The sequence below is a fragment of the Rhincodon typus genome, chromosome 4, assembly GCF_021869965.1.
Source record: "Rhincodon typus isolate 14 chromosome 4, sRhiTyp1.1, whole genome shotgun sequence".
Taxonomy (NCBI): domain Eukaryota; kingdom Metazoa; phylum Chordata; class Chondrichthyes; order Orectolobiformes; family Rhincodontidae; genus Rhincodon; species Rhincodon typus.
The window spans coordinates 56,154,864-56,181,432 of record NC_063335.1 but is presented as its reverse complement, the minus strand read 5'-3'; the positions used below and the strand labels follow the sequence as shown (position 1 = coordinate 56,181,432).

The 26,569-nt window shown below is 38.4% G+C and overlaps 1 protein-coding gene across 1 annotated transcript in view; it reads left to right on the top strand.

Annotated features, from left to right (window-relative positions):
* The window catches only part of dcaf13 (ddb1 and cul4 associated factor 13), a 39,258-nt gene that overhangs the window by 3,903 nt on the left and 8,786 nt on the right, over positions 1 to 26,569 (top strand). Inside the window, exons 3-8 of the mRNA XM_048596115.1 lie at positions 3,959 to 4,066; positions 4,659 to 4,748; positions 8,522 to 8,677; positions 12,864 to 12,941; positions 13,045 to 13,127; positions 21,543 to 21,707. Of these exons, the coding sequence (XP_048452072.1) occupies positions 3,959 to 4,066; positions 4,659 to 4,748; positions 8,522 to 8,677; positions 12,864 to 12,941; positions 13,045 to 13,127; positions 21,543 to 21,707 (680 nt within the window). The remainder of the gene's footprint in view (positions 1 to 3,958; positions 4,067 to 4,658; positions 4,749 to 8,521; positions 8,678 to 12,863; positions 12,942 to 13,044; positions 13,128 to 21,542; positions 21,708 to 26,569) is intronic.

The following is a 26,569-nucleotide window of genomic DNA, read 5'->3' as shown; positions in this document are numbered from 1 at the left end:
CAAACCTTCAAGTGTAGGTACTGCAGGAATGGTTAAATTTTAAGAGCTCAAGTTGATTAGAAAGGAAAGCTGTCTGAGACAAAGTTGAAAGCTTTCTGGCTGTTTTGTTTTGTGCAGATTGGATCCTGGAAGGGGACACCAAAATGGGTCTCCATTTACCTATGTATGTTTTAACTTAGAAATCATAAACAAGAGGCATCGACTGTGAACCACATGCCACACCTGGACACTGAGCAGACTTTTAAAATTTTCCTAATTTTGTTTTCTGGCCTTTAGTTCCCTTGTTTTGAAAAGTTTTTTTTTTTAATTTTATTTCTTTTTTGATTTGCTATATCATTCAAAATGCAGTTCTAATCATATACGGTAACCCTTACCATTGCTGAATGGTACTCCTGTGAATTTGGCTCCTTTCACTGCAGCAGACCAGCCTTGTTACTGCTTCTTGTTTGCTTGTACCTGTCACTGTCATTTCACAATTTTATAAGCTTGCTACAATTCCTTCTACTATGTGAGGCACCAATTCAAACAAAATATTGAGTATAAGATAAAGAGTCACATTATGGCATGTTGAAAGTGATAAGACACTTCTGAAGAAGGGTCCTGATCCGAAACGTCAACTTCCCTGCTCCACTGATGCTGCCTGGCCCCGCTGTGTTCATCCAGCTCCATACTGTGTTGGCTCAGACTCCAGCATTTGCAGTTCTTGTTATCTCCGAGACAAGGGAGCTGCAGTGTATAATAAATATTCTAGTCCCTTGCGATTATGCTCTGTGACTGACCAAATTGTAAAAATAAGGAAAACTTGTGGTCTATCAAGCCAAGTTTCATTTTGCAATATCAAGTTCAGTCTTATCATCAGCTGGAATTACAACACTCATTATCCACTGCTCTATGAAGTTTTGATGTGCTGGTGCCAGTGTTGTACTGGGGTGGACAAAATCGGAAGTCACATGACACCAGGCTTTCGTCCAGCAGGTTTATTTGAATTCACAATCTTTCAGCGTGCTGCTTCTTCATCAGGTGAAATGCAGGAAAGTGCACAGGCACAGAATCTATCGACGGAGAGATAATGGCAAGATAATTCCAGGTAATTAAGGGTGTCAACAGATAAGTACAAGTAGTGTGAGTGGAATGTTGACAGGCTGAATAACAAGTTGAAGGGATGACCTATGAACTGATTAATTAAGGCAGAGGAATAATTACAAATAATTAGAAATATCCTTGATTCCTTGTTATTATTTCAGTACCTTAATCAGTTTGTACATTTTTTTAATTACTTGATAGACCCTTGTCATGGGACTCTGAATACTTATTCATGTTATTCTAGCCGTTTAGTTTGTCTCTAGCACCATCTTATTTTGACTGTTTGTAATTATTTCTCTGCCTTAATTAATTAGTTCATAGGTCATCCCTTCACCTATTAGTCTGCCTGTTGACCCTCCATTCTCACTATTTGTACTTATTAATTGACAATCTTAAATACTTGGAATTATCTTGCCGTTATCTCTCTGCCGATATATTCTGTGCCCATGTGCTTCCTTCCTTCCACTTCACCTGATGAAGGAGCAGCAATCTAAAAGCTTGTGATTTCAAATAAACCTGTCGGACTATAACCTGATGTCGTGTAACTTCTGACTCTGTGAAGTTTTCCAAAACACTAATTTGTGCATGATGGATGTCATAAAAGAAACATTACTTGAAAGATACAAAAACAAAATAGTACAGCTGTTGGAAATCTGAACAACACACAGAAAAGACCGGAAATATATGTCAAGTCTGGCAAATCTGGCAAAGTGGAAAGGTTTTTGGGATAGAAACAGAGTTAACATTTCAGGTCCATCAGATCAAGGTCTGATGAAAATTCACAACCAATAATAGAGATCTTATTCTCTGACCATTGTGAAACCCTCTCCACATCGCCATTTTCCTGTATTGATGGGTCTCCATCCCATCTTTTGCTGTTGTTTTGTTCTGCTTTGTTTTGCGACTAATCATGTATGTTTGCCCTCTACCCCTCGCAACTAAAAAATATATTTTATTCCTCATCCCTATTCTCTTGCACACTGACCATCTTTGACCTGGAAGCAGTACAACATGAAAAATTTGTAATTTAGGATGTCAATGAAGTCTGTCATTGTTTTTAGTAATGTTTGGAAAGGCTATTATAGAGTTTTCCTCAATAGTAGTGTTCTTCAATAGCTAACAGGAAACAGATTTTTGTGATAAATATATAATTTTTGTCAGAAAATTTACCTAGTGAAGTACCACATGGATTGGGCAGGTTGGGCCTATATTCATTGGACTTTAGAGGATTGAATGGTGATATTATTAAAACATTCAAGATTCTGAGGGGGGCTTGATATCATCTGTGCTAAGAGGATATTTCCTCCATGGGAAATTTAGAACCAGGGACACTGTTTGTTTAAAAACAAGATCTCCTATTTAAGATGGAGCTGAGGAGGAATTTTCTGTCAGGATTATTAGTCTTTGCTGTTGGAGGAAGAGAATTTCAATGAATAAAACATTTCAATTTCAGTGATAGTAGGAACTGCAGATGCTGGAGAATCTGAGATAACAAGGTGTAGAGCCGGATGAACACAGCAGGCCAAGCAGCATCAGAGGAGCAGGAAGGCTGACGTTTCAGGCCTAGATCCTTCTTCAATTTCAGTATTAGTTTTAGGCCCCGATAGTATACTATCAGTTCTGGTTGCCACACTGTTGGAAGGTTGTGACTGCACTGGAGAAGGTATAGAGGAGATTTGCCAGGATGTTGTCTGGGATGAAAAGTCTCATATAAGTAGAGACTGGTTAGGCTGGGTTTGTTTTTTGGAGCAGAGGAGGCTGAGGGGAGATCTGTTTGAGATATACAAAATTATGAGAGCATAAATAGAGTAGATTGTGAGAACCTATTCCCCGTGGCAAACATGTCTCAGGCCAGAGGGCATAAGTTTAAGGTGAGGAGTAAGTGGTTTAGAAGAGATTGGAGAAAAATATTTCTCACCCAGAGGTGTACTGCCTGAGAGAGTAGTGGAGGCTGGTACTCTAGCAACATTTTAAGAAGCATCGGGAGGAGCACTTAAAATGTCAGGGCATTGTAGGCTATTGACCAAGTGCGGGTAAATAATGTAATCTGGTGTTTGCTGGTTAGCATAGACATGGGTCTTTATTTTTCTGCTATCTGACTCTATGATTATGAATGCTTGATCATTGATTATGTTTGTGGCTAAGTTAGATGAATGTTTTGTCATTAAGGGTGTTGCGGGTTATTTGTAGGAGGGATGGGGGAGAAGATGTATGAAAGAATGTGCCACGTTGGATTAGCCATAATATTTTCAGGCTGTGGAGAAGATTTTAAGGGCCAAATAGCCTACTCCTGCACCTGTTTCTTATGGTAGTCATGTTGCTGAGCGCATCAGGAAACGTTTATGGAGAGAGGCCATGAGTTAATCTTTCATTCTGTGATCTTTCATCAGAAGTGTGTGGCTGATGTACAACTGGTCTGTGAGCAAAAATGGTTTTGTTGTGGATATAAAGTTAGTTTTCTTTCTTCAATCAGAATATAGATTCAAGAGATGCCATTTCTATAAGCAACTCCATGAACCGAGTTGAGTGTATTTTGCAGCTGCAGCGTTCTTTTCTGGGGCTAAGATAAATTACTTTAAATATTTATTCATATTTGAACAATGGTACAGATGTTATTCCAATCAATGCCATCACTCATTAAAAATAAGTTTTTTGCTTTTTATAGCCCTCATTTGTAATATTTGCGCTTTGTTAAATTATCTTCTTTTTGTGCATTCTGTATGAACTGAATTGCAATTTTAAGAAGTTCCAACTAGTCAAAATTTTCAATAGATAAGACCACTGCCAGATTTCTTTTTTTCATTCTGTCTGTTCCTCTGAGAGTCTTTCCCTTTAAGTTCTTGATGTAATGTGGATCTTGTTTGTTCTCTCATAGATAAAAGTTTGGAACTTAATGAATCGTCAGTGCATCCGCACTGTACAAGCACATACTGGTTTCGTCAGAGGGCTCTGTTCCAGATTCTGTGGTACATTCTTCTTCTCAGTAAGTATGACAGTATATCTTAAGTGTATTGAGGGAGAAATAATTTCAGTGATGCTTAAGACTGTGTTCACTTTGCAAAATAAATGCGCCTTTTTTAAACATGTAATCATTAGATATCAAGCAAGTATTATCTGTTTTTAACATTTAAGTTTTTAATTGTGCAAAATAAAAATAATTTTGTTGAAAGCTACTTGGGATGTGGTCAAAATTCGTGGTTATATACCACAAACCATAATGAACTCTTGTCTTGTTTCATCATCCTTCAATCAATGACTTATACTAGGTCAAGGTATCCACATCCCATGTCATGGGTCCAATAAGTCCTCAAATTGGACTAACTACAAGTACTGAGCTATCTTTGAAGGAATTTTGAATGAAATTTAGAATTGAACTGGTTAGAAATATAAAGCACATTGCGAATCTCCTGTTCTTACTGATATAGTTTTCATCTGTATTACCTGCACTACAGTCACACAAAAAAATGTTGTTAGCTCTCTAAACGTGTACCTTACTAGTATAAGTGATAACCGTATATATAAAAAAACTTTGTTTGATTACAATAGCTTAAGTTAGTGACTTTTTTTTTTGAAAGGTTGGTGATGATAAGACAATCAAGCAATGGAAAATGGAGGGGCCTTCATTTGAGGAGCAAGAAGAACCAATACACACAATATTAGGCAAGGTACAACATATTTTACTAAAACTATAAAGGAAAAATGTATGGCATGAATCAGTAAGTTTAACATTAAACATTAAAAGACATTAAGTATCAAGCTAGCACATAACGGTGGGGAGAAATTCTGGCTTTCATGCTCTGCTGTCATAAATGTAGTTGACATAATTTCCACTCCATATCACGGATTGGGAAAGTTTTTATGGTTGATGTCAGCAGTCTGCACTTGACCCTTGCTAGTGGAAGGTAGAGTAGAACTCAGCACCCTATCTTCAAATTCTAATGGTCAAGTAAGGAAAGGTAGAACACTTCAAGCCTATCTTAATCCAATTATGGACTTTTATTCAAAGATACAGATTGCAAATCGTGCACTTTCAACCAAAAAGTGCTTTTTTGGTTTCGTATGTATGTGTACAATTTTTTGCTTAAATTTGTTGTGGATATGGGCATTCCTGACTAGTTGTCCATTTCTAAATGGTCTTGAGAAAGTGGTGGTGATGAGCTGCTTTCTTGAACTGCTGCTGTCACTGAGGTCTAGGCACATTCAGTGCTGTTAGGAAAAGCATTCTAGGATTTGAATCAGTAATAGTGAAGGAATGGCAATTATAGCTCCCAGTCAGTATTGAACACCAGAGGTTGAAAGGTCGGAATTTTATTTCCATTTGCACATCACAAAACTCCAACACCATTTATCATTTGTTGGAGAATCTCAGCAGTTGTGTCAACATCTGTGGAGAGAAAACAGAGATAACGTTTTGAGTCCAGTGACCCTTCCTCCATGTGTGGCCTCACTTATGCCTTGTACTGTTGCAGCAACACCTTCCCACTTTTATGTTCTGTTCCTTTAGCAATAAATGCCAAAATTCCATTTGCCTTCATTAATGCCTGTTGTACCTGCGATTCATGTACAATGACACCCAGATCCTTCTCCACTAAAGTTTCCCTCCATTTGATGGGTTGTCTTTCTGTACTTCTGACTAAAATGGACAACAAATTGATCACACTTAACCACGTTAAACTCCATCTGCCAAATTTTGGCTCATCTAAGCTATCCATATCTATTTGTAAATTTCTTATTTCTTTATTGCAACTTTTCCAGCTGTTGTAGTGTCATCTGCAAATTGACTGTCATGCCTTCTACATACATCTAAGTCATTAATATAGATTGTACGTAGTTGAGGCTGAGGCCTGAAACCTGTGGCACCCCACTAGTTACATTTTGCCAGCCAGAAAAAGACCCACTTATCCCAAATTCTTTGCTTTCTGTCGGTTAACCAATCCTCTATCCAAGCTAATAAATTAACCCCAACCCAATGTGATCTTACTTTGTGTATTAACCTTTTGTGGGCCACACAATCAAATGCTTTATGGAAGTCCAGGTGTACTACATCTATGGGATCCTGCCAATCTACTTCGCTTGTTACCTTTCAAAGGCCTTTAGCAAATTAGTCAATCATGAGTTAGCCTTCATAAAATCATACTGACTCTTGATGGATCGTTTTTTGATTTTCCAAACGTCCTGTTATTACTTCCTTCCTCTCACCTAATTGTTCTTCCAATTATCACAAGCTGCATCCTAGTTTCATATGGTTCAGGTATCCATGCTAGGCCCTGCTAGATGCTGGTGTGTATCTTGCAGGGATGCTTGCAGGTGGTGGTGTAACCATGCATCTGCTGCCTTTGTGCTTCTAGATTGAGAATTGTAGAATTTTCTTGTACAGAAGGAGGCCATTCGACCCACCATTTTTGTACTAGCTCCTGAAAGAACTACCCAGTTAATTCCATTCTCCAGCCCTCTATCTGTAGCCCTCTAGATTCATCACTTTTAATTATATCTGCTGCTCAATTTCGAAACCTCATGAAATCCACCTTCACCAGTCTCTCGGGCAGTGCATTTCAAATCCTAACAACTTTGAGTAAAATTTCTCTTCATCTCACTCCTAGGTCTTTTGTTGACAATCTTGAAATTGTCACTCTTAGTTCCTGACATACTAGCAAGTGGAAACAGAATAGCCGTCTTTACACTGAAAATTGTTCACAATTTTGAATGTCTCAATAAAATTACCTATTAATCTTCTTTGTTCCAAGAAGAATAAGCCCAGTTTCTTTAATCTTTCCTTGTATCTAAAATTTCTCATTCCTGGTATCATTCTAGTAAATCTCCTTTGCACTCTTTCTCCAGGGCTTTAAGATGCTTTCTTTTAAATAAGTTGCCCAGAACAGAACACAATATTCCAAATGTGGTCTGACCAATGATTTGTGGAGTTGCAACATTACTTCCTTGCTTTAGTACTCTATGCCTCTATTTATAAATTCAATGATCCTATAAGTTTTCTTAGCAATTGTTTCAACTTGCCTGGCCACCTTCAGAGAATTATGTATGTGAACCGTGCGGTCTCTCTGCTCCTGAACTCCCTCAACATTGTACCATTTGAGTCTGCATTGTCTCTCCGTGCTGCTTATACCAAAATGCATTGCCCCAAATTTGTCTGCATTGAAGTTCATCTATCAGGTGCCTGCCCGTTGGCCAATTTGTTTCTGTCCGTCTGAAGTAGCTCAACATCATCCTCAATTCACCATTCTACCCAACTTAATATCATCTGCCAATTTTAAACATTTTGCCCTCAACACCCATCTCCAAAACTGATCCCTGGGGGACATCATTTTCAACTTGTCTCCAATCTGAAAAATGCCCATCGATATCCCCCCTTTATTTCCTATCTTTTGGCCAACTTCTAATTCATGCTCCTGACAACCCATCAATCTCAGACATTTCTAATTTGTTAACTAAACTGCTCTGCAGCACCGCATCAAATGCTTTCTGGAAATCCAAATAATCAACATCCACAGCTTTACCTTCATTCGCTGCCTGTGTCACCTCTTTAAAGAACTCAATCAAATTTGACAGACGTGACCTGCCCTTGACAAAGCCATTTTGACAATCTCATATGGTGTATATTTACTTTATCCCATATTGTGGCTTCCATCAGTTTTACTATTGTTGATATCAAGCTGACCAGACTGCAGTTTCCTGGGTTATCCTTTGCTCCTTATTCAAGCAATGGTTGTGGGTTTGGAAAATAATCAGGTGAATCAATGTCTACCGTCTAAATCCCAATGTTTACAGTTCATACCAAAGCCTGGAAAAGATGTAAGGAATAAATTTTGAAAATTTTCCTGGAGCAAACTGTCATGATTTCAACAACTACTAGTGTGTTGCTCCCCATTTTTCTATCTATCACATCATCCCAGAACAAAAAATAAAGGAGATTCCATGGAATAAGAATTCATTGGGCGCACAAAAGTCCCCTTTTAAACTAATTTATTTACCTTATCCCACATGTCTTGAGATCAGATGCCTCCTCAAGGACAGATCAGGATTGACAGCAAATGATATTCTTTCCAGGAACACACATCGCATAAAAGAATAAAGGAAGAAGCAAGTTGATGGTTTATTATATTTGTTTAATAGTTTGTAAAACAGTTTGAGCAGGAAATAAGTGTGAAAATGCAGGTACTTTGTCACTTACCTCTGTTGAAAATAGTTGTCATTGCCTTCAGTTATTGTTCTCTAAAATTTTTCTCCTATAAACTAAATCAACTGAAAGGGAATAATGGTAAGAAATATGTTAGAATTTTCATATTGTCAACATTTAACAAATAGCTATTTTCAGATCTTTTAAAAGTACAATGCATTTTACCATGGCATTATGTTATAATTTTTTAGTATTGTGTGCTTGCTTTGTATTCCAAGTAAACATGATGACTATATTTGTGCATAGACTGTTTACACTGGAATTGATCACCATTGGAAGGATGGTGTATTTGCAACCTGTGGGCAGCAGGTGGACATTTGGGATGAGCAGAGGACCAGCCCAATCCGCTCGTTTACTTGGAGTGTGGACAGTATCAACAGTATTAAATTCAACCCAATAGAGGTAATGCTGCTACTTTTGAGAAAAATCCTGTCACTTACTGAAAGCAAGCAAGACAACATTTGACTAGTAAGATTAACACTTGTTTAGATGTTACCGTACAAGGAATTGTGTTGTTCTTGCAAAATTTCTTTTAAAGATTTATTATTGGAATAAAATTGGTTTTGAGCCTTCCTGTTATCAGGCTATAACTATCAAGTGTCTATTACTTTGAAAATTGAAATGTGTTGTACACTGGTGAGCAGGGGTCAAGAATACTTTGTCTTCAACTATTAGCAGTACACTGTGAAACATGTTTAGAGAATACACTAAACCTATAATGCCATTCCTGGGAAACTTTTAGTTTAGTACATGTTTAGTACGTTTCTCAAACCATAATTTGAAAAACAAAACAGTCTGATATTTGTGATTCAACTTTCTTGTGTTGGCTGTATTTTTAGTTGATTTGGAAACGGTTATTGCCGTTTGTTGTAGGGGTCAGTGCTGCATCCATTTTTGATTTTGAAACATTGCCAGCTTAGGTCAGTTAGCATGCTGTGCATTTAGGCACATATTTAAGCCACTGAAACCATTTGGACTGAAGTAGCAATAACAAGTGGTCATTTAATTGAGATTTTTAAAGTATGAAGAATTTTAATAAATAGGGGAAGTTTACTCTCTCTCTGCTGGTTAGGAAGTCATTGTCTAGGATTATGAGCTTGAAAACATTGGCTGGAGTGACTTCAGCTCAGGGACCCCTTCTGAAAGATTGTTCCTTACTCCCTCCTCCTGTGTGAGCCCAGGTTGTCTGCTCAAGATATTTTTTTAAGAAAGGACTTGAACACATGACTTCTGACTTGGATGAGCTTATTACAGTGGTGACAAATTACTTTCTTATGGGATCTGTAGTGCTTTTTTTTATTTGTTCATTTTTCATGAACAACTTTTGGAAATCATTTTAATAATTGAGCAATCAGCTCTTAGCCAAGCACATCTTAACACTTACATTTATTTATAAAACTGTAAATTAAATTTTGTCATCTTATTTGGATACGGATAAGTTGTAAATGTGGATAACATGGGCATGTAACTAAATGCACATAGCTTGTTCTGGAGTATTAATTCTGAAGTCTTCTCAGAAAACATGTTTGTAAAGTAGATATATTAACCAATAATCTGTACTTGATGCAAACTTGCATTTGTCAAATAATCAGTATAACTTTAGATTTACTCCTCTGTCTCAAAAGTGCTTCCTAATGCATTTGGGGAACGCTCTGAAATCAGCAGCAACAAGTTGGCATTAGCCATATCGCAGAAGAATTGTTTGACATTTGGTGTATTAATAAGTCAAAATGTTTCCTTATTTATCTTAATTGAATTTATTATTGCTCTTTGATCCCAACCTGACTACAGCCGAGAAAGCAAGCGCTAATAACAAGTTTGTGAAAAGATGATCTCAATTTTTTTGGTAGCAACCATTACCTAGTTGAAATGCCCGTCACAACAAAATTAAGGAGAAGTTAATTACTTGGACGCTCGTACCTAGTTGTTTTTGCCAGTGTAACTTTTTTTTTTTTGGCAATTAGTGATGGCAAGATTAGGTTTTAAATATTTGATTATAGAATTTAATAGCTGGTTTCTTTAATTCACTTAATCTAATTCAATTAAAGTAAATGGGTAGCTTTATGGAGCTTTGAGCATTTTTATTGCATGATGCATTATTTCCAATTGAAGTTGTCAATAATTCACTTTGAGATTGGTTCGGTTAGAACTACGTTCAAAAGTTCAGAAGAATGAGGGGAATCTCAGAAATGTATAAGATTCCAACAGGCAGCGACAGGATAAATGCAGGATGGATGTTCCCAATGAGTGGGGAGTGACAAAATCATGGGTCACCATTTAAGGATAAAGGTAAGGCCGTTTAGGACTGAGATGAAGAAAAATTTATCTCTTCCACCCATTCTTCCAGTTTTTCTGTTAGAGTCTTAGAGCTATACAGCATGGAAACAGGCCCCTCAGTTCAACTCATCCATGCCGACCAGATATCCTAAATTAATCTAGTCCCATTTGCCAGCATTTGGCCTTCTCTCCTCTAAACCCTTCCTATTCATGTACCCATTCATGATGCCTTTTAAATGTTGTAATTGTACCAGCCTCTGGTGCGTATATGGAATGAGCTGCCATCTCTACCTGTAAAAGCTGCACCTTGGATCCTTATATCCTTCTATACTCCCCCGACCTTAAACCTATGCCTTCTAGTTTTGGATTCCCTTAACCTGGGGAAAAGTCCTTATTCACCATATCCATGCCCCTCATGATTTTATAAACCTCCATAACACCACCCGTCAGCCACCAATACTCCAGGGAAAATAGCCCTAGCCTATTCAGCCTGCCCCTATAGCTCAAACCCTCCAACCCTGGGAACATCCTTACAAATCCTTTCTGCGCCCTTTTTAAGTTTAACGGCATCATTCCCATCTGTTTTATCTGTCTGGCAATGCAACCTGGCACTCTAATGTTTTGGATAGGTCCCATTTTACTTTAGCTGAGGATTTATCTTTCATCCCCACACCACCACCCTAAGAGCAATTGTGGCACCATCTTGCTCTTATTTCTTATCACCTTGTAACCCACAGTCATGCTTAGCATCTCTTAACTTAAATATTTTGCCAACAGTGTGGCTGCTTCAGTTTTTGATTGACTTGTGATGTCAGATCCATGCAACCAGGTGATATCCTCAAGTCACCCAAGAATGTCATTCTCAGTGTTCAGCACCATTCTCAGTTCTTCAGATGATAAAGACATCTGTGCTTACTTGCAGGAAAGCTTGTTAGATAATGAAAGTGCATTGAATTTGAACCAGCAATGTGAAATAGATTCTTGTAACGTACAGAGCCTAGAGTTCAGAGAAAGCTTCTCAGATTTTCAGATTGAGACAAGTGATGCTCCTCAGGAAACTGCAGTCAGTGTTTTGTCATGTATGTATTTGTTTGAAGGATGCATAATACTAAATATTGAAAGAGACTTAATATTAAAAGTGGGAGTTCAACCAGTTAATAAAATCAGAAACTTCTCTCAAAGCATAATGAAAAATCTGAAATTTCGTTCCAAAAATCTGTGAATGCCAAGTACTTGAAATTGCCAAGTCTGAGATTCAGTGTATTAAGGGAGAGGGGGTTGAGGTATGAACAATCAAAATCAATTTGACTTTGTATATATTGTTTTATTTCTAAAATATAATAGCTTCCAGTGAGAGCTACTTTTTATCCTAGCACTTCAGCTGAATTACCTGCTCCTATTCCTGTGTAAACTCCAAACCCACTACAGTGGCTATGGGAACAAGTAGAAGCTGGGAATTCTGTAGTGCAGAACTCTCGCCTCAAAGTCTGACACCATCCAGAACAGAGCAGCCCACTTAATTAGCACACCATCCATCACCCTAAACATTCACAACCTCTGTAAGTGACCTACAATGGCGGCAGTGTTTACTATTTACAAGATGCAATGCAGCAACACAGCAAAGCTCTTTCCACAACACCTTCTAAACCTTTGACCTTTGCCACCTAGAAGAACAAGTGCAGCTACTTATAGGAACAGTACCACCTACAAATGTCACTGCAAGTCGCACCATTGTGACTTTGGACAGTAGCACCATTTCTTCATGGTTCCTAAATTAAAATCCTGGAACTCCCTTCTTAACTGCACTATGGATGTACCTGCACCAGATGAACAGCAATTCAAGAAGGTGGCTCACCACCATCTATTCGAGTATAATTAAGAAAATATTGGCCTTGCCTGCAATGCTTGTATTCCAGAAATGTAAAAACACAGCGACAGGAAATACTAGCATTGAATAAAAATGTAACATCGTAATTCAGTCACCATAAACCAGCGATGTTTGTGGGTCTTTAAACCTGACCATTTTTCAGTTATCAATGTTTATGGGACTGTTAGCTTTTTTCTAGTTGTAGTTCAGCATTTCCTATTGTTCCTGGTGTGTCTGAGAAAATTGGACATTAAATTCAGTTGCTGTATGTGCTTTAAACATGTATTCAAATACAAATGATGAGGTAAATGCTTGCCTTTTTGTTAGCTATTCTTAATGGCTCATTTTGATTCTTGAACAAACTTGATTATATGTTGTTAGTTTTGGGGACAGTCATGACATAGAATGGTGTTAAATGTTGCATTAATTTGTGTTCCATCTTAGACTTATCTTCTTGCAAGCTGTGCCTCGGATAGAAATATTGCTCTGTATGACATAAGACAGGCAACGCCCTTGAAAAAGGTATGGCATTTTATATTTTCAGCTGTTGTATTGAATAGAATTAAATTGCCACACATACCTATGTTTGTTTTTTTTTTATTTTCTGTCTCGTGTATTTTAACAGGTTGTTATGGACCTACGAACCAATGCTATATGTTGGAACCCCTTGGAGGCCTTCATTTTTACAGGAGCGAATGAGGATTACAAGTAATTCCTTTTGCAAAAATATTACCATGGTTTAAAGTCAAAAGCAAGGAAAAGGAATACATCTGTTCCTCTGTGTGAGAATTCAGTGGCTGTCTTAAAATTTCGTCCTGGGAGTCATACACAAGCATTCAATGCAGTTACATTATAAAGGAGGATGTAATGCAGGGAATAGCAAGTAATAGACCCTGTTTCATGAAATTATTCCTCTAGTCATGAAATCAGGTATTGAATTTTGCCCTCACCAAATCAAAGCAACTAGTTTCACAAGAGGCCTTGTCCAAATGTGTAATTGACAGTAAATCTACTTTTAATTGATTCAACTGATTAATGTAAGAAGATGTTTTTGTTTGAAAACTGCATCAACTGAAAACTCTCAATTAGTTTGTTTCAGAATGCACATACAAGCAAGGAGCAGGAATAAGCTAGTCAGCCTTTTTAAGCTTGCTCCTCCATTAAATTAGATCACGGCTGCTCTGATTAGACTTCTGAATGGACTCTCAAAATTCAAATCGAATTTCGATCTTGCTTTTTTTCCTGCCCCTTCTTTGCAGCTGTAACTTTGTATCCTCGCTCTGTTCTATCTATGACCTTTGTATGGTATGATCTGTATGTACTCCACTCAAACAAAGCTTTTCACTATACCTAGGTACATATGACTGTAATAAATTAAATCAAATTATGGCCTCAAATCTACATTCTGCCAATTTTTGATTTTTTTTTCTCTCCTGTTTTGTTTTTTTTTTTGCCAAAATCTATCTACCTGCTTAAAATGCTCAAGGCTGCTTCTTCCTCCACCTCTACAGATAGAAAGTTCCATGAACCTCATGACCATCTGAGAGAGAAAAAATAGTCTCATTGCTGTTTTATGTGGGCAACCCCTAATGTTTAAACAGAGAACTCTAATCAGTATTCTCTCATGAGAGGAAATTACCTTCACATCTGACCTGTCAAGACCCCTCAGGATCATGCATCTTTCAAAGAAGTCGCCTCTTACTCAGTAGCTTAAGTGGGTATGAGCCTAGCCTGTCCAATATTTTTTCATAAGACCAGCCACTTACTCCAAGTATTTGTCTGTTAAACGTTCAACTGCTTCCAGTGCATTTGCATCCTTTTTTCATTAAGGACATTAATACTGTACGCAGTACTCCAGATGTGGTCTCACCGGTGCCCTGTACAACTAAACAACCCCTCTACTTTTTTTATTTGTTTCTCCTTGTGATAAATGACAACATTCTTTTAGCTTTCCTAATTGTTTGCTGTACATGAATAATAATCTACTAAATAATCTTCTATCCTTGCCAGTATTCTACCACCTCTTCCATGAGTTTTTATTTTCCACAATGTGTGTTGCACAGCCTGGAACAAGCAGGAAGTCTGGGATGCTCCCTGCACTGAATGACCACATCTGTAGGAAGTGCCACCTGTTGGACCAGCTTGAACACAGTGTTTTGGAGCTTGAGTGTCAGCTGGAGGCGTTGTAGTGCATGGAAAGCATGTTTTTTTAGATATGGTCACCCTGCAGCTGAAGGAAATGCATTCAGGGAGGGAATCGTTGATCAATTACCAGTCAGAAGAAAGGTGGCAGGCAAGTAGTCAGGAAAGCCCCATGGTGCATCTAGATACAAGTGATGGTTCCTCTGAGGAGTGCAACTGGAGTCTCACTACACAAGGTAGCAGAAGAAAGATGGAGAACCATAAGGAGTACAAAGAGGCATTTTTGCAGCTGCAAATGTGACTCCAGGATGTTGTATTACTAAGCTGAGGCTGATATCAAGGATGTCACTAAATAACTGCAAGGCATTCTGAATGTGAAGGAGAACAACCAGAGGTGTGGTTTGCATTGGTAGCAACAATGCAGGATGAGGTCCTGCAATGAGAATTTAGAGAGCTAGTTAGCAAGTTGAAAACCAGGTCCTTGGGTTGTCGTCTCTGATTTGCACCTGGTGCTATGCACTAGTGAGCACGGGAATAGGCTGATAGAGCAAATGAATGCATGGCTGAAGAGTTGGAGCAGGAAGAAAGGCTATACATTCCTGGATCAGTGGGTCAGTTTCTGATTAAGTGAGCATCTGTACAAATCTGATGGATTACAGCCAAACTGAAATCGGATAGACATCCTTGCTTGGGGTGGGACATTTGCCAGCACTGGTGGTAGAGGGGTAACACTGATTTGTTAAGGGGTTAGAATAGGGGTGACGCACAACCAAATATGGAAGGAGAAACGAGTTCTTCTAGAAGGCAGAGCATATATAATTAGGTTAAGATACAAGAAAGCAAGGCAAAGCTGGATGGGATTCTTTTAACACGGAGGAGTAGTGCGAGTAGAGCAGATAAATTGAGGGTATTTGTTAACACATGGAGGCGCAGAAACATAGAATGTAGGAACAGGAATAGGCTATTCCATTCTTTGAGCCTGTTTCCTATTCAATATGATTATGGCTGATCATCTAGCCGACAAGCCTGTTTAGTCTTCCTCACCATATGAAATAGTTGCTATCACAGAGACAAGGCTGAGGGGCAGTGGGTGGGAGGATGGCCTGACAGCTTAATATTCTGGGTAATAGAATCTTCAGGTGAGACAGAGAGGGATATAAAAGATGTGGTGTTGCACTCTTGGCCAAGGAGTCCATTACTTCATTAAGAAGGAATGATATCTCCGGCCTTCCTTAACTGAGACCACATGGTTGGAACTTAAAAACAAAAAGTGGCTGTGTTCATTACTGAGAGTGTACTATAGACCCCCAGACTGTAAAAGATAGATAGAAGGACAGATATGTAGGCTTGGTACGAGGTGAAATTATCAATAATCTATCCAGTAGACACATTTAAGCCAGACCCTTGTATCCAACCTGACTGTGGGCAGTGTACTGCAGACTCTCAATGGGAAGAGCATTCCCTTTTTGTGTTTAGGTCTTACCGAAGGAAAGCGGATCAAAACCACATACCTATAGGCAGTACCTGGCTTACAAATGGATTCTGTTCTTGAGTACATTCGCAAGTCAATTTGTACACAAGTCAGAATGTGATATAGAACAATATAAAATAGGCATTTGTAATTATATACAAATGTTCGCATGTTGGATCTTTAAAATAAATATTCATACGTCCGTGCATGGGATCTCGTTCAAGCTTTCATAAGTCAGATGTTTGAAAATTAGGGACCGTCTCTGAAGGCCTTGACATCTGTTATCGGGAAAATGTTAATCTATTATAATGGGTGTAATAGCAGGGCATTTAAAATTCCATGATATAATCAAGTAGAGTAAACATGGTTGTATGAAAGGAAAATCATGCCAGACAAAGTTAATAGAGCATAGAACAGTACAGGCCCTTTGACCCTCAATGTTGTGCTGACCTATTATCCTACTCTAAGATCAAACTACCGTGTGTACTCTACATTTTACTATCATCCATGTGCCTATCCAAGAGTCGCTTAAGTGTGCCTAATGTATCTGACTCCACTACCACCGCCAGCAGCGCATTCCACGCACGCACCACACTCTGTGTAAAGAACCTACCTCTGACATCTCCCCTATACCATCTTCCAATAACCTTAAATTATGCCCCCTTGTAATAGTCATTTCTGCCCTGGGAAAAAGTTATCTTTATTATTGTTATTATTGTTATCATAATTATTTGAAAAACAGGATGGATAATAAGGAAACAGTGGATGTAATATATTTAGACTTCCAGAAGGTGTTTGATAAGTTACTGCATGTTAGACTACTTATAAGAGCCCATGGAGTTGGAGGTAGTATATTACCCTTGATAAATAACTGACCATTAGAAGACAGAGAGGAGGAGTAAGGGAGGACATTTTCATTTGGTCTGTAAGGGAGCAAGATAGCCTTTCCAAACTGGACAGCTGTGTATTCTTGCAGCATTCAGACCAGCTTTGATTGCTAAGTTCCATTGAGTTTTATTGTCCAAGTCCTAGATAAAAGTAACCATCTATTATTCCCTTGTTTTTGCATTATTTACCATGTGAGGCCAGAAGAATACAATACTTAGCTCTTGGACCTCACTTATGTTTTGTTTTGGAAGGCTTTTGTTGTACTACTTCATGGAGATTGTGCTTACTGCACAAAGTTGCAGCCAAAATCTGAGTGCACTACATTTAATTTTATGGATGATATTCAAGGTTCATTGATTTCTTTTAAAGTAGTTGATGGGAATTTATTGTTGATAACGAGTGAACAAATTGTTCACTTAGTACTGTCTGTTTTGAGAAATTTCAGTTTTTTATTGCAAGTCTTTTGCCATATAACAAACGGCAACCGCACGTATGCCTTTGTTTTGCTCCAATAACAATGCTAAATTGACTTGTTCTAAGTATTTAGTGAGGGAGAATTAAAACTTTGTTTCCATTATTACTTGAAGAAGAAGATTTGAAAAAAAAATCATTTGTTTTCAGTTTCAAAATTTTAAAATCCTCCCCACTCCTTTCTTTTGAATTTTTTTCTGTTAGTATTACAGCAAAGGAGGAGGCAATTCAGCCCATTTAATACATGCCATCTTTATGTGGAACAATTCAATCAGATCTAATTTTCCACTAAATGCCTGTAATCTTTGGCATGTACTTCCCTCCAGTTTCCATCCCATTTCCTTTTTGAAATTGTTCATCATCTCTGCTTTTATGACTCTTGTAAGCAACAAATTCCAGGTTGTTACCACTCAATGCATTAAGAAAGTTGTTCCTCTCATTCCTCTGCATTTCTTGCCTAAACTTTAAGTCTTTGTCCTCTAGTCCTTTTACGACCAGCTAATTGGAACAGCTTTTCTTAGTCTACCTTGTGTAAACCTGTTTTAACCTCGTACAATTCTATCAAATACCACCTCAAGAAAAGGGGAATAGCCACAGCTTCTGCACCCTAACTTTGGAGTTACGTTCCCTCTTCTCTGAAGCCATTCTAATAAGTGTCCTCTGCACCCTCTAACTCTCACCCATCCCAGAATGTAGTAACTAGAAGTGAGCATAATACTTTTGTTGCCTGAGCTGAGTTTTATAAAGGCTCTGCAAAGCTTCCTTGCTTTTGTTCTCAATACCTCCTATTCATGAAGCTCAAGATTTTGTGTGCATGACTAACTAAATATTCAGTTCATGGCACCATCAAAAATCTAAGCAAACAGACATTACCTCTTTATTGCAGTAAATTGGTTTCTCTTCTGTTTGCAACACCAGCAAGTATATCATTGGAAAATTTTGAAATTCTTGCACTGATCCATGGTGAGCATGACCGATGACCGTTGACCATTCTCCAACCATTTTTCACAACTCCACACAATAACAGAAGATTTAAGAGCAAGGTTAGGCCATTTAACCCCTCAAGCCTCATCTGCCCGCGATTGGTTCTCAAATCTTACTCTCAATGTTAAACTGACTGGTATTTAGTTAATACGAATGTACTCATGAACCCTTTCTTGAACAATGGCAGCATATTTGCCATTTGCCACTTGCCAACCATCTGGCACCTCCAAACATCTAGAGAAGATTGGCAAGCTCTTCCAATAGCTTGACACAGCAATCTGGGTTGCAAGCCATCTGGATTGGGTGAATAATCCACATTAAGCACCACCAGACTTCCTAGTGCATCCTGCCTTTCAGTTTTCACTCTGATGTTACCTCTAATGTCTTACTTTATACTGAGATTTTATTAGATTCTGATTCCTTTTCCTTAATAAGGACTCAAAGTACTTTGTTCTAGTGTATACCATCAGCCTTTCTCAAACTACTTCGTATTAAAATATTGGTTAAAAAAATTTTGAGTCCCCTTTTATGTATATTCTCATTTCTCTACAAATGTCTTTTTCTGTTCATCTTCTATTTCAACTTACTGTCTTTGACTTGGTTCTTGCTTGAAGAAGTCATCTGACATGCATCAGACTTTCTTTTTGCTTCATCGTTGTCTTTATCTCGCTCTTCTTTTAAATGGCTGTGGCTTTGTATCTGAAGCATGTCCTTCTCCATTTGTCCGTTTGCTTCATTATCCATTATTCTAATAGTTTTCTTGTCTATCCTTGGTTCCATTTTTCTCTGCCAAGATATACCACTAAAGCTAGTCCTATTTTAGATTGTTCCTTGCTTTTGTGTTTTCCCTGAACATTTTCTTCTCATTTGTGGAACCCTTTTAGAATATCCTTAGTAGCATGACTTTCTTTTTCTTGCTCCTCAACTCTAAGCAAATGGATTCTTGTGTATCCCCATTAAGGAGAGCCTTTTATTCACGCATTACCTGGTTTTCACTAATCAAAACTGCCATCTTGAATACAAAGTGCCTAGTTCTCACCATTTCTGTTGTTGCCACTACATGATATTTCTGCAAAGCTATTTTGTGCTTCTTGTCCATCAATATTACTCCCCATACATTGTGTGCATTCTAACCTATTTTCCAGACCTCGGAGCCCTCCTTATATGTATTACTACCTAACATAGGAAGTGTTTTTACTCTCTAGTATTGTCCAGAACACTCAATTTTTATACCTTGTTCTCTTTTTCTAATTCAGTACGCTGGTTCCCATATGTCTGCCAGTTTAGTTTAAATACTACTCATCCACATTTGTGAACTCTCTTTAAAGTGCAACCCATCACTTTTGAGTAGATACCTCCTGCCCCATAATTAGTCCTAATGCACAGGAATCACAAATGCTCCCTGCACCAGACCTCAAGCCGTGCACTAATTATTTCTATCTTCAGAATTCCTTTGTTGCTAGAGTGAGGCACAGGAGATAATTCAGAGTTTATGACCTTTTTGAGGTCATCTTTTTAAATTTTTTTTTATCTAGCTTCTGAAATATTGTTTGAACCTCAATACACCCCTTTCCTTCATTGTTAATGAGGTGTACCAGAACCTCTGGCTCACTTATCCACTGCAGAGTATCCTGTGCCCTCTCTGTAACGTGCTTTATCGTGACACTAAGGAGACAACGTGCCATGCAGACCTTATGATCACTGTTACAGAGATACCTGTCTGCCATCACTTTTGTTCATGTATTTTTAATACTTTTCTTTAGTAAGAACTTGCAACATTTTTGCTTGAATACCTTGCACATTTAACGTGACCCAAATTGTAAATTCATTTGCATTTACTCAGTCCAGAATAAAGTTTAGAATGAATATGTGAAATTTTAAATATCAGAGCAGTACTTAAATGCAGAAAATAGTTACCTTGCTCATGCATAAAAATGTCTCCTCTAAGCACAAAGGTTTGTTTGGCTTCTGATATGTAGTTTAGAGTTGGGGTGATTGTGAAGAGGTATGTAGATATGTCAAAGTACTTTTTCTAAGATGTGTTGATAATTTCTGGTCCAAAAGCCATAGCAAAGGAATAGGAACTAAAGAGGTAAATCAGAATGATGAAAAATGTTTTTCTAGCTGTAGGAAAGCATGCTTAGGTGTGCCAGAGTTTGATTTTAGGCCTATGCCTTTTTGTAGTATACGTAAACAGACTTGGACTGTAGATAGAATTGCACACCCTGTGTGATGTGTTAAGCAGTGAGCATGATAAAAGCAAGCTTTATTTGAGCATTGACAAATCTAATTCAATGCAGTTAATTTTGACGAGCTGCATTTTGGGACAAGTAACAACGGAATGAAATATAATTTAGCCGGTGTTATTTTAGAGGGGCGCATGAACCTGGTGGCACATGTTCACAAATCTTTGGATGTGTGAAGACCATTTAATATGCAGATTAAATAACTTATTTTAGAATAATTGAATATAAAAATAAGGGAATCATGCTAATCCTTTACATCTCTTTTTAATTCCATCTCAGCTGGATTATTATGTAAATTTGGGTCACCCCACAGTACTAAGTATGTGAGGCTCTGGAAAAGATACAAAGGAGGTTTAAATCGATAATGCGAAGGATGGGGGAGTTGGAAAAAGGTTCAGTTAAGAGATAATTAAAATTAAAATAAAAGCAAAATACTGTAGATGCTGGAAATCTGAAGCAAACACAATGCTGGACAACCTCAGCAGCTCTAACAGTGTCTGTGGGGAGACAAGTAGAGTTAAATTTCGAGTTCGGTGTGACTTCTTCAGAACTGAAGATTTCTTTCAATAAGGTGAAGAACTTCAAAAATTGCAGGACTTTCAAACGGAAATGCTCAATGTTAGAAGTATTAGTATTTGTGAAGCAAGATCAAAATGGGTAATGACATGATAAAGAACTTGGCAGGCAGTGTTTAATGTCAGGTTGCATTTTTTGTGCTAATGTCTGTAGTCATCTTTAATCTGTGTGTATATAATATTCTTTAAATGCTGTTGATTTTGTTTTGTTATCTTTTTTTCCCAAAACACAAGAAGGGCAAATAGATCTTTTTCCTTTTCCTTTTTATTGTATTAAAAAAATTTACCTACAATTCAGTATCTGATGGCAGATTGATTCTTCAATTTTTTTTTTCCCTCCATGCAGCTTATATACATTTGACATGCGCTATCTTGATAGTCCTCTAATGGTGCACATGGATCACGTATCGGCAGTACTTGATGTTGATTACTCTCCAACAGGAAAAGAATTTGTCTCAGCCAGCTTTGATAAATCTATACGTATTTTCCCTACAGACAAAGGGCACAGCAGGTTAGTGACTTCAAAAGTTTATTTTAATGCTAATGCATTGATTCACAATAGTTAGCTTCTGTAATTTTTCCACTTTTGTTAAAATTGCTGTTGTTTTTCTTTGTCATTTTCTAAAATTTGTTTTTTTTTTGTGTTTCTTGTTTTATTCTGGGCAATCAATTTGGCTGTGCTTCAATATCGATGGATTGAAATTCTCTACAGAGTAATGTGTATAATGATATCATGTGAAGCAGTTTTGCTTGGCTGTTGATTCTGGTCTATAGTTTTCAAACTTTTTCTTAAATTTTTTTTATATCACTTGCTGTTGGAGGAAAGGCATTTTAGTTGACAATGAATTGGGGTATGAATTGACAATATGAATTGGGGTAGAAAAATGTTTGGATGTTGGATCTGATGTCTTGCACTTTTTCAAGCACCCCCACCCCCCCCACCCCCATTCCAAGACTTGGATTTTAATCAATGATCATCTGTGTTGCTTTGAAAATGACTGACTTTTTTTTTAAATGCATTACTCTTTACTATGCATTTACAATGGAGTTAGAGTTGAATGAAGTTGCTTTGGGATACAAGTGACCCCGTAAATCTGGGCATTTCAATATATGGATTCTGAGTCAGTTGAAATTTTCAAGACTGAAATAATCAATTGTCATCACACCACGTTATCAAGTAATCTTCTAATTGCCAGTGCTTCTCTGCCGGTTAAACATTTCCAGTCTGAGAGTGCATCTCTGAATCTCACTCTTCTGGAGTTCTGCAGTAGCATTATATTAGAGCTATGGTCCTAAAGCAGGTGTGGATCCAGTGGATGAAGTGTCAGTTGTAAACAGCACTCATGAAGGAGGTGCTCTTTGAATGAGGTGAACTTATCACATTTCGAGAATAGAGTGGCCAGCTGTGGTGGATAGCGAAAGGGAGCAAGTGAGGCTGTAATATTTAAAACTACATGCTGCAGCAGGAAAGAAACTAATTGTGAGGGCTGATGTAAATGGAGTGTGCTTAAATACACAGTGAGAGAGGTGCACTACAGAATATTATCCAATTTTGACTTTGATATTTAAAAAAGTGCTGGAAATGTGCAAGTCATACAGTATCTCTGGAGAGAGAAGCAGAAGCAATGTTTCGAGTACAATGACTCTTCTTCAGAATTTTGACTTTTTTAATCTCCTTTTCCGACCTGGTTTTTTTTCAATTGAAATACAACCTACACTTGATCTGGGTTCACATCATCGTGTCCTGTAAGATTACTTTGATTACATCTGGCCATGCCTCCACAGGGGCAACAGCGTGTACCACATACAAGATACGCTACGACAACTCACCAAGACTGTTTTGATAGCACCTTCTAAACCTGCAAGCTCTACCTAGAAGGACAAGGGCAGCAGTTATATGGAATACTGCCATACCTCCAAACCATGAACATAACGTGAATTAGGTGTGGGAGTAGGCCATTCAGCCCCCTACTCCATTGTTCATCAAGATCACGGCTGATCTGCTTATCGTCTCAAAACTACGTTCTTGCTTACCTGACTCCTTGTCAGTCAAGAATCTGTTGTGTATGTTTTAGGCTAAGATACACATTTTTAATCAGTAAGGAAATTGAAGTTTATGGAGAAAAAGCAGGAAGGTGGAGTTGACAATTATCAGATCAGCCATGATCAGCAGGTGGAGAAGTCTTAATGGGCAGAATGGCCTGCTTCTACTCCTATCTCTTATGGGCACTGCCCTCATAGTTCCCCTGGGCAGAGCAATTGCACCCTGCAAGAAGAAAATTCTTCTTGTTGGCATCTTAAATGGGAGACCACTTATTTGTAAACTGAGTTCCCTAGTTCTAGTCTTTCCCACAAAATGAGTCACCCTTTTAGCATTCACCCAGTGGAGTCCACTTATGGCCTTGCACCTTTTAATAAATCACCCCTCATTCTTTTTAAATTCCAATCGATACAGACCCATCGTGTTCACCTGTACACTGTAGTCTAGATTTGGTTTAAAAAACGTCCTGTGCAACTGCAATTAAACTTGCTACTTTTATAATCCATTTCTCCTTGCAATAAGTGGCAACATTCCATTTACCTTTCTAAACGATTGCGGCTGCATTCGATGTTTTATGATGCATGTACCAGATCCCGCTATATCTCAGCATTTTGCAGTCACTCTCGTGCACTGTCTCTGTTTGAATAAGAGACTGCATTTCATTTCTTCTGGGAAAGTGAACAAGTTCATAGTTTGCCACATTATGCTTCATCTCCCACATTTTTGACCTTTCACCTATCTGCATCCTCCTCATGCCCTCCTCTCAACTTACTTTCCTGTTTACGTTTGCTGATGACGCAAAGGTATCAACCATACATTCAGCCTCTTCATCCAAGTCAACATCCTAACTATTGCCTTTTCAACACACTGACTTGCTATTGTGCTATAGTTGCTACAGTGCTCCAGCAAAGTACAAGCAGTACGTGCAAGCTGGAGGAGCAGCACTGATTTACGCACTTTGTAGTTTTTAAGACCCACGTTTCAGTACAACAACTTCAGAAGATGAACACCGTTCTCCATTTTGATAAAATGTCTTCCTCCCCTTCCCTATCCCATCATGTCTCATTTGCATGCATTCACCCTCTGCAAAGTGACCTACTTTCTACTATTCAGTGTAGAAATCTACTATTTCTACTACTAGCACGTATTCCTTATCTATATCACTTACCTTCTGTCAGCTCATGTTCTGCTCTGCGAGCCCTCACCATCTGTATGTCACTTGCTGTTCCTGTTCCCTCTGTCAATAACATAAAGTAATAGTTTTCCAGCCCTCTTCAGTTTTTTGTGGTAGAGTTATATTTGATTCTACATGGTAAGTCTCCCTACTTGTGGCTGTTGCTTGACTTGTTGAGTTTCTGTTGCACTTTTTATTTCAGATCTGCAATACTTTCCTCTTATCTAACTTGGAACTATATTGCTGTTTCTTCATTGTCGTTGAGTCAAAATCTTGGAAATCTTTGCCTAACAGCACTGTTGGTATACTTACACCACGTGGACTGTAGCAGTTCAAGGAGGTGACTCACTGCTGCCACCTCAAATAACTCGGGATGGGCAACAAATTTTTGTCTATATGGCTGTACCTAAATTTGTGAGAGAATGTGTTTTAAAATTTGGACAAATAGGGTGATGCTCACTTTGTACAGAAACAGAAAAACTAATGAGGAACTGCTGGAAATGATGGGACAAAATAGTGTGTAACATCAGAGAATAATATGGAATTTTTCACATCATTAGTATAGATAAAGATAATTACTGGAAGGAAGAATGGAGGGAAAGAATAGTAGATGGAAGCAAGGAGAAAATGGATGACCGGTTAATTGCATCAATCCATTGTATCTTTGCATAAGGCAGAACAGGGCAGACTGTGGTGAAGATTCAGCCGTCAACTAACTGGGAAGGAGGTGATGCCATTGATAACAAATTGCAATTGCCAGCGCAGCCCATGGGAAGTAGCTGACTGATCCTGGCTTTAAGGCTGTGTTGAAGGATAACAATGTCAATTTGAAATCCTGTATGGATTCCAGAGATTGAAATCATACTGATGAGCAAAGTCGGCATTCACATTGTCTATAAAATACTTTCTCTATGCCCTGGATGCTGCTTCTAACCCAACCACTTGACTGAATCACAGTCAGAAAGTGTGTTGGAGGCAGATGCATTAGTGGCATTCAAGAGGGCATTAGAATTATAGTGATAGAGCTGTACAGGATGGAAACAGACATTTTGGTCCAAACTTGTCCATGCCGACCAGACATCCGAAATTAATCTGGTCCCATTTGTGAGCATTTGGCCCATATTCCTGTAAACTATTCCTATTCATATTCCCATCTAGATGCCTTTTGAATATTCTAATTGTACCAATCTCCACCACTTCTGGCAGCTCATTCCATACACGCACCACCCTCTAAGTGAAAAAGTTGCCTCTTAGATCCCTTTTAAATCTTTCCCCCTCACCTTAAACCTATGCCCTCTAGTTTTGGACTCTAATACCCTGCGGAAAATACCTTGGCAGTTCATCCTAGCCATGCCCCTCATGATTTTATAAACCTCTATAAAGATACCCCTCAGGCTCCAACACTTGAGGGAAAATAGCCCCAGCCTATTCAGCCTCTCCCTTTAGCTCAAACACCCCAATCCTGGCAGCATCCTTGTAAATCTTTTCTGAACCCTTTCAAGTTTCACAATATCCTTCCTATAGCAGGGAGACCAGAATTGAAAGCAGTACCCCAAAAGTGGCCTAACCAATGTCCTGTACAGGAACAACATGACATCCCAACTCCTATACTCAATGCACTGACTAATAAAGGCAAGCATGCCAAATGCCTTCTTCACTATCCTGTCTACATGCGCCTCTACTTTCAAGGAACAGTGCACCTGCACTCCAAGGTCTCTTCATTCAGCAACACTCCTCAGGACCTTACCATTAACAGTATAAGTCCTGCCTTGATTTACCTTTCCAAAATTCAGCCCTTCACATTTATCTAAATTAAACTCCATCTGCCACTCATTGGCCCATGCAATCAAGGTCTTGCTGAACTCTGAGGTAACCTTCTTCGCTGTCCGTTACACCCCCAATTTTGGTGTCATCTGCAAACTTACTAACCATACCTCCTATGTTGACACCCAATTCATTTATATAAATCACGAATAGCAGTGGACCTAGCACTGGTCACAAGCTCCCATTCTGAAAAGCAACCTTTTAATTTGAGTGCCACTTACAGGCAATTGGGCTGTGCTGTAAAATTTCCTCTGAGTCAGCAATCATTTGAAATGAGTGAGAGCCTCCCTCTTTTGCTCCCGCAGTGTTGTCAGAACCCCATTTTAAAAAGTTA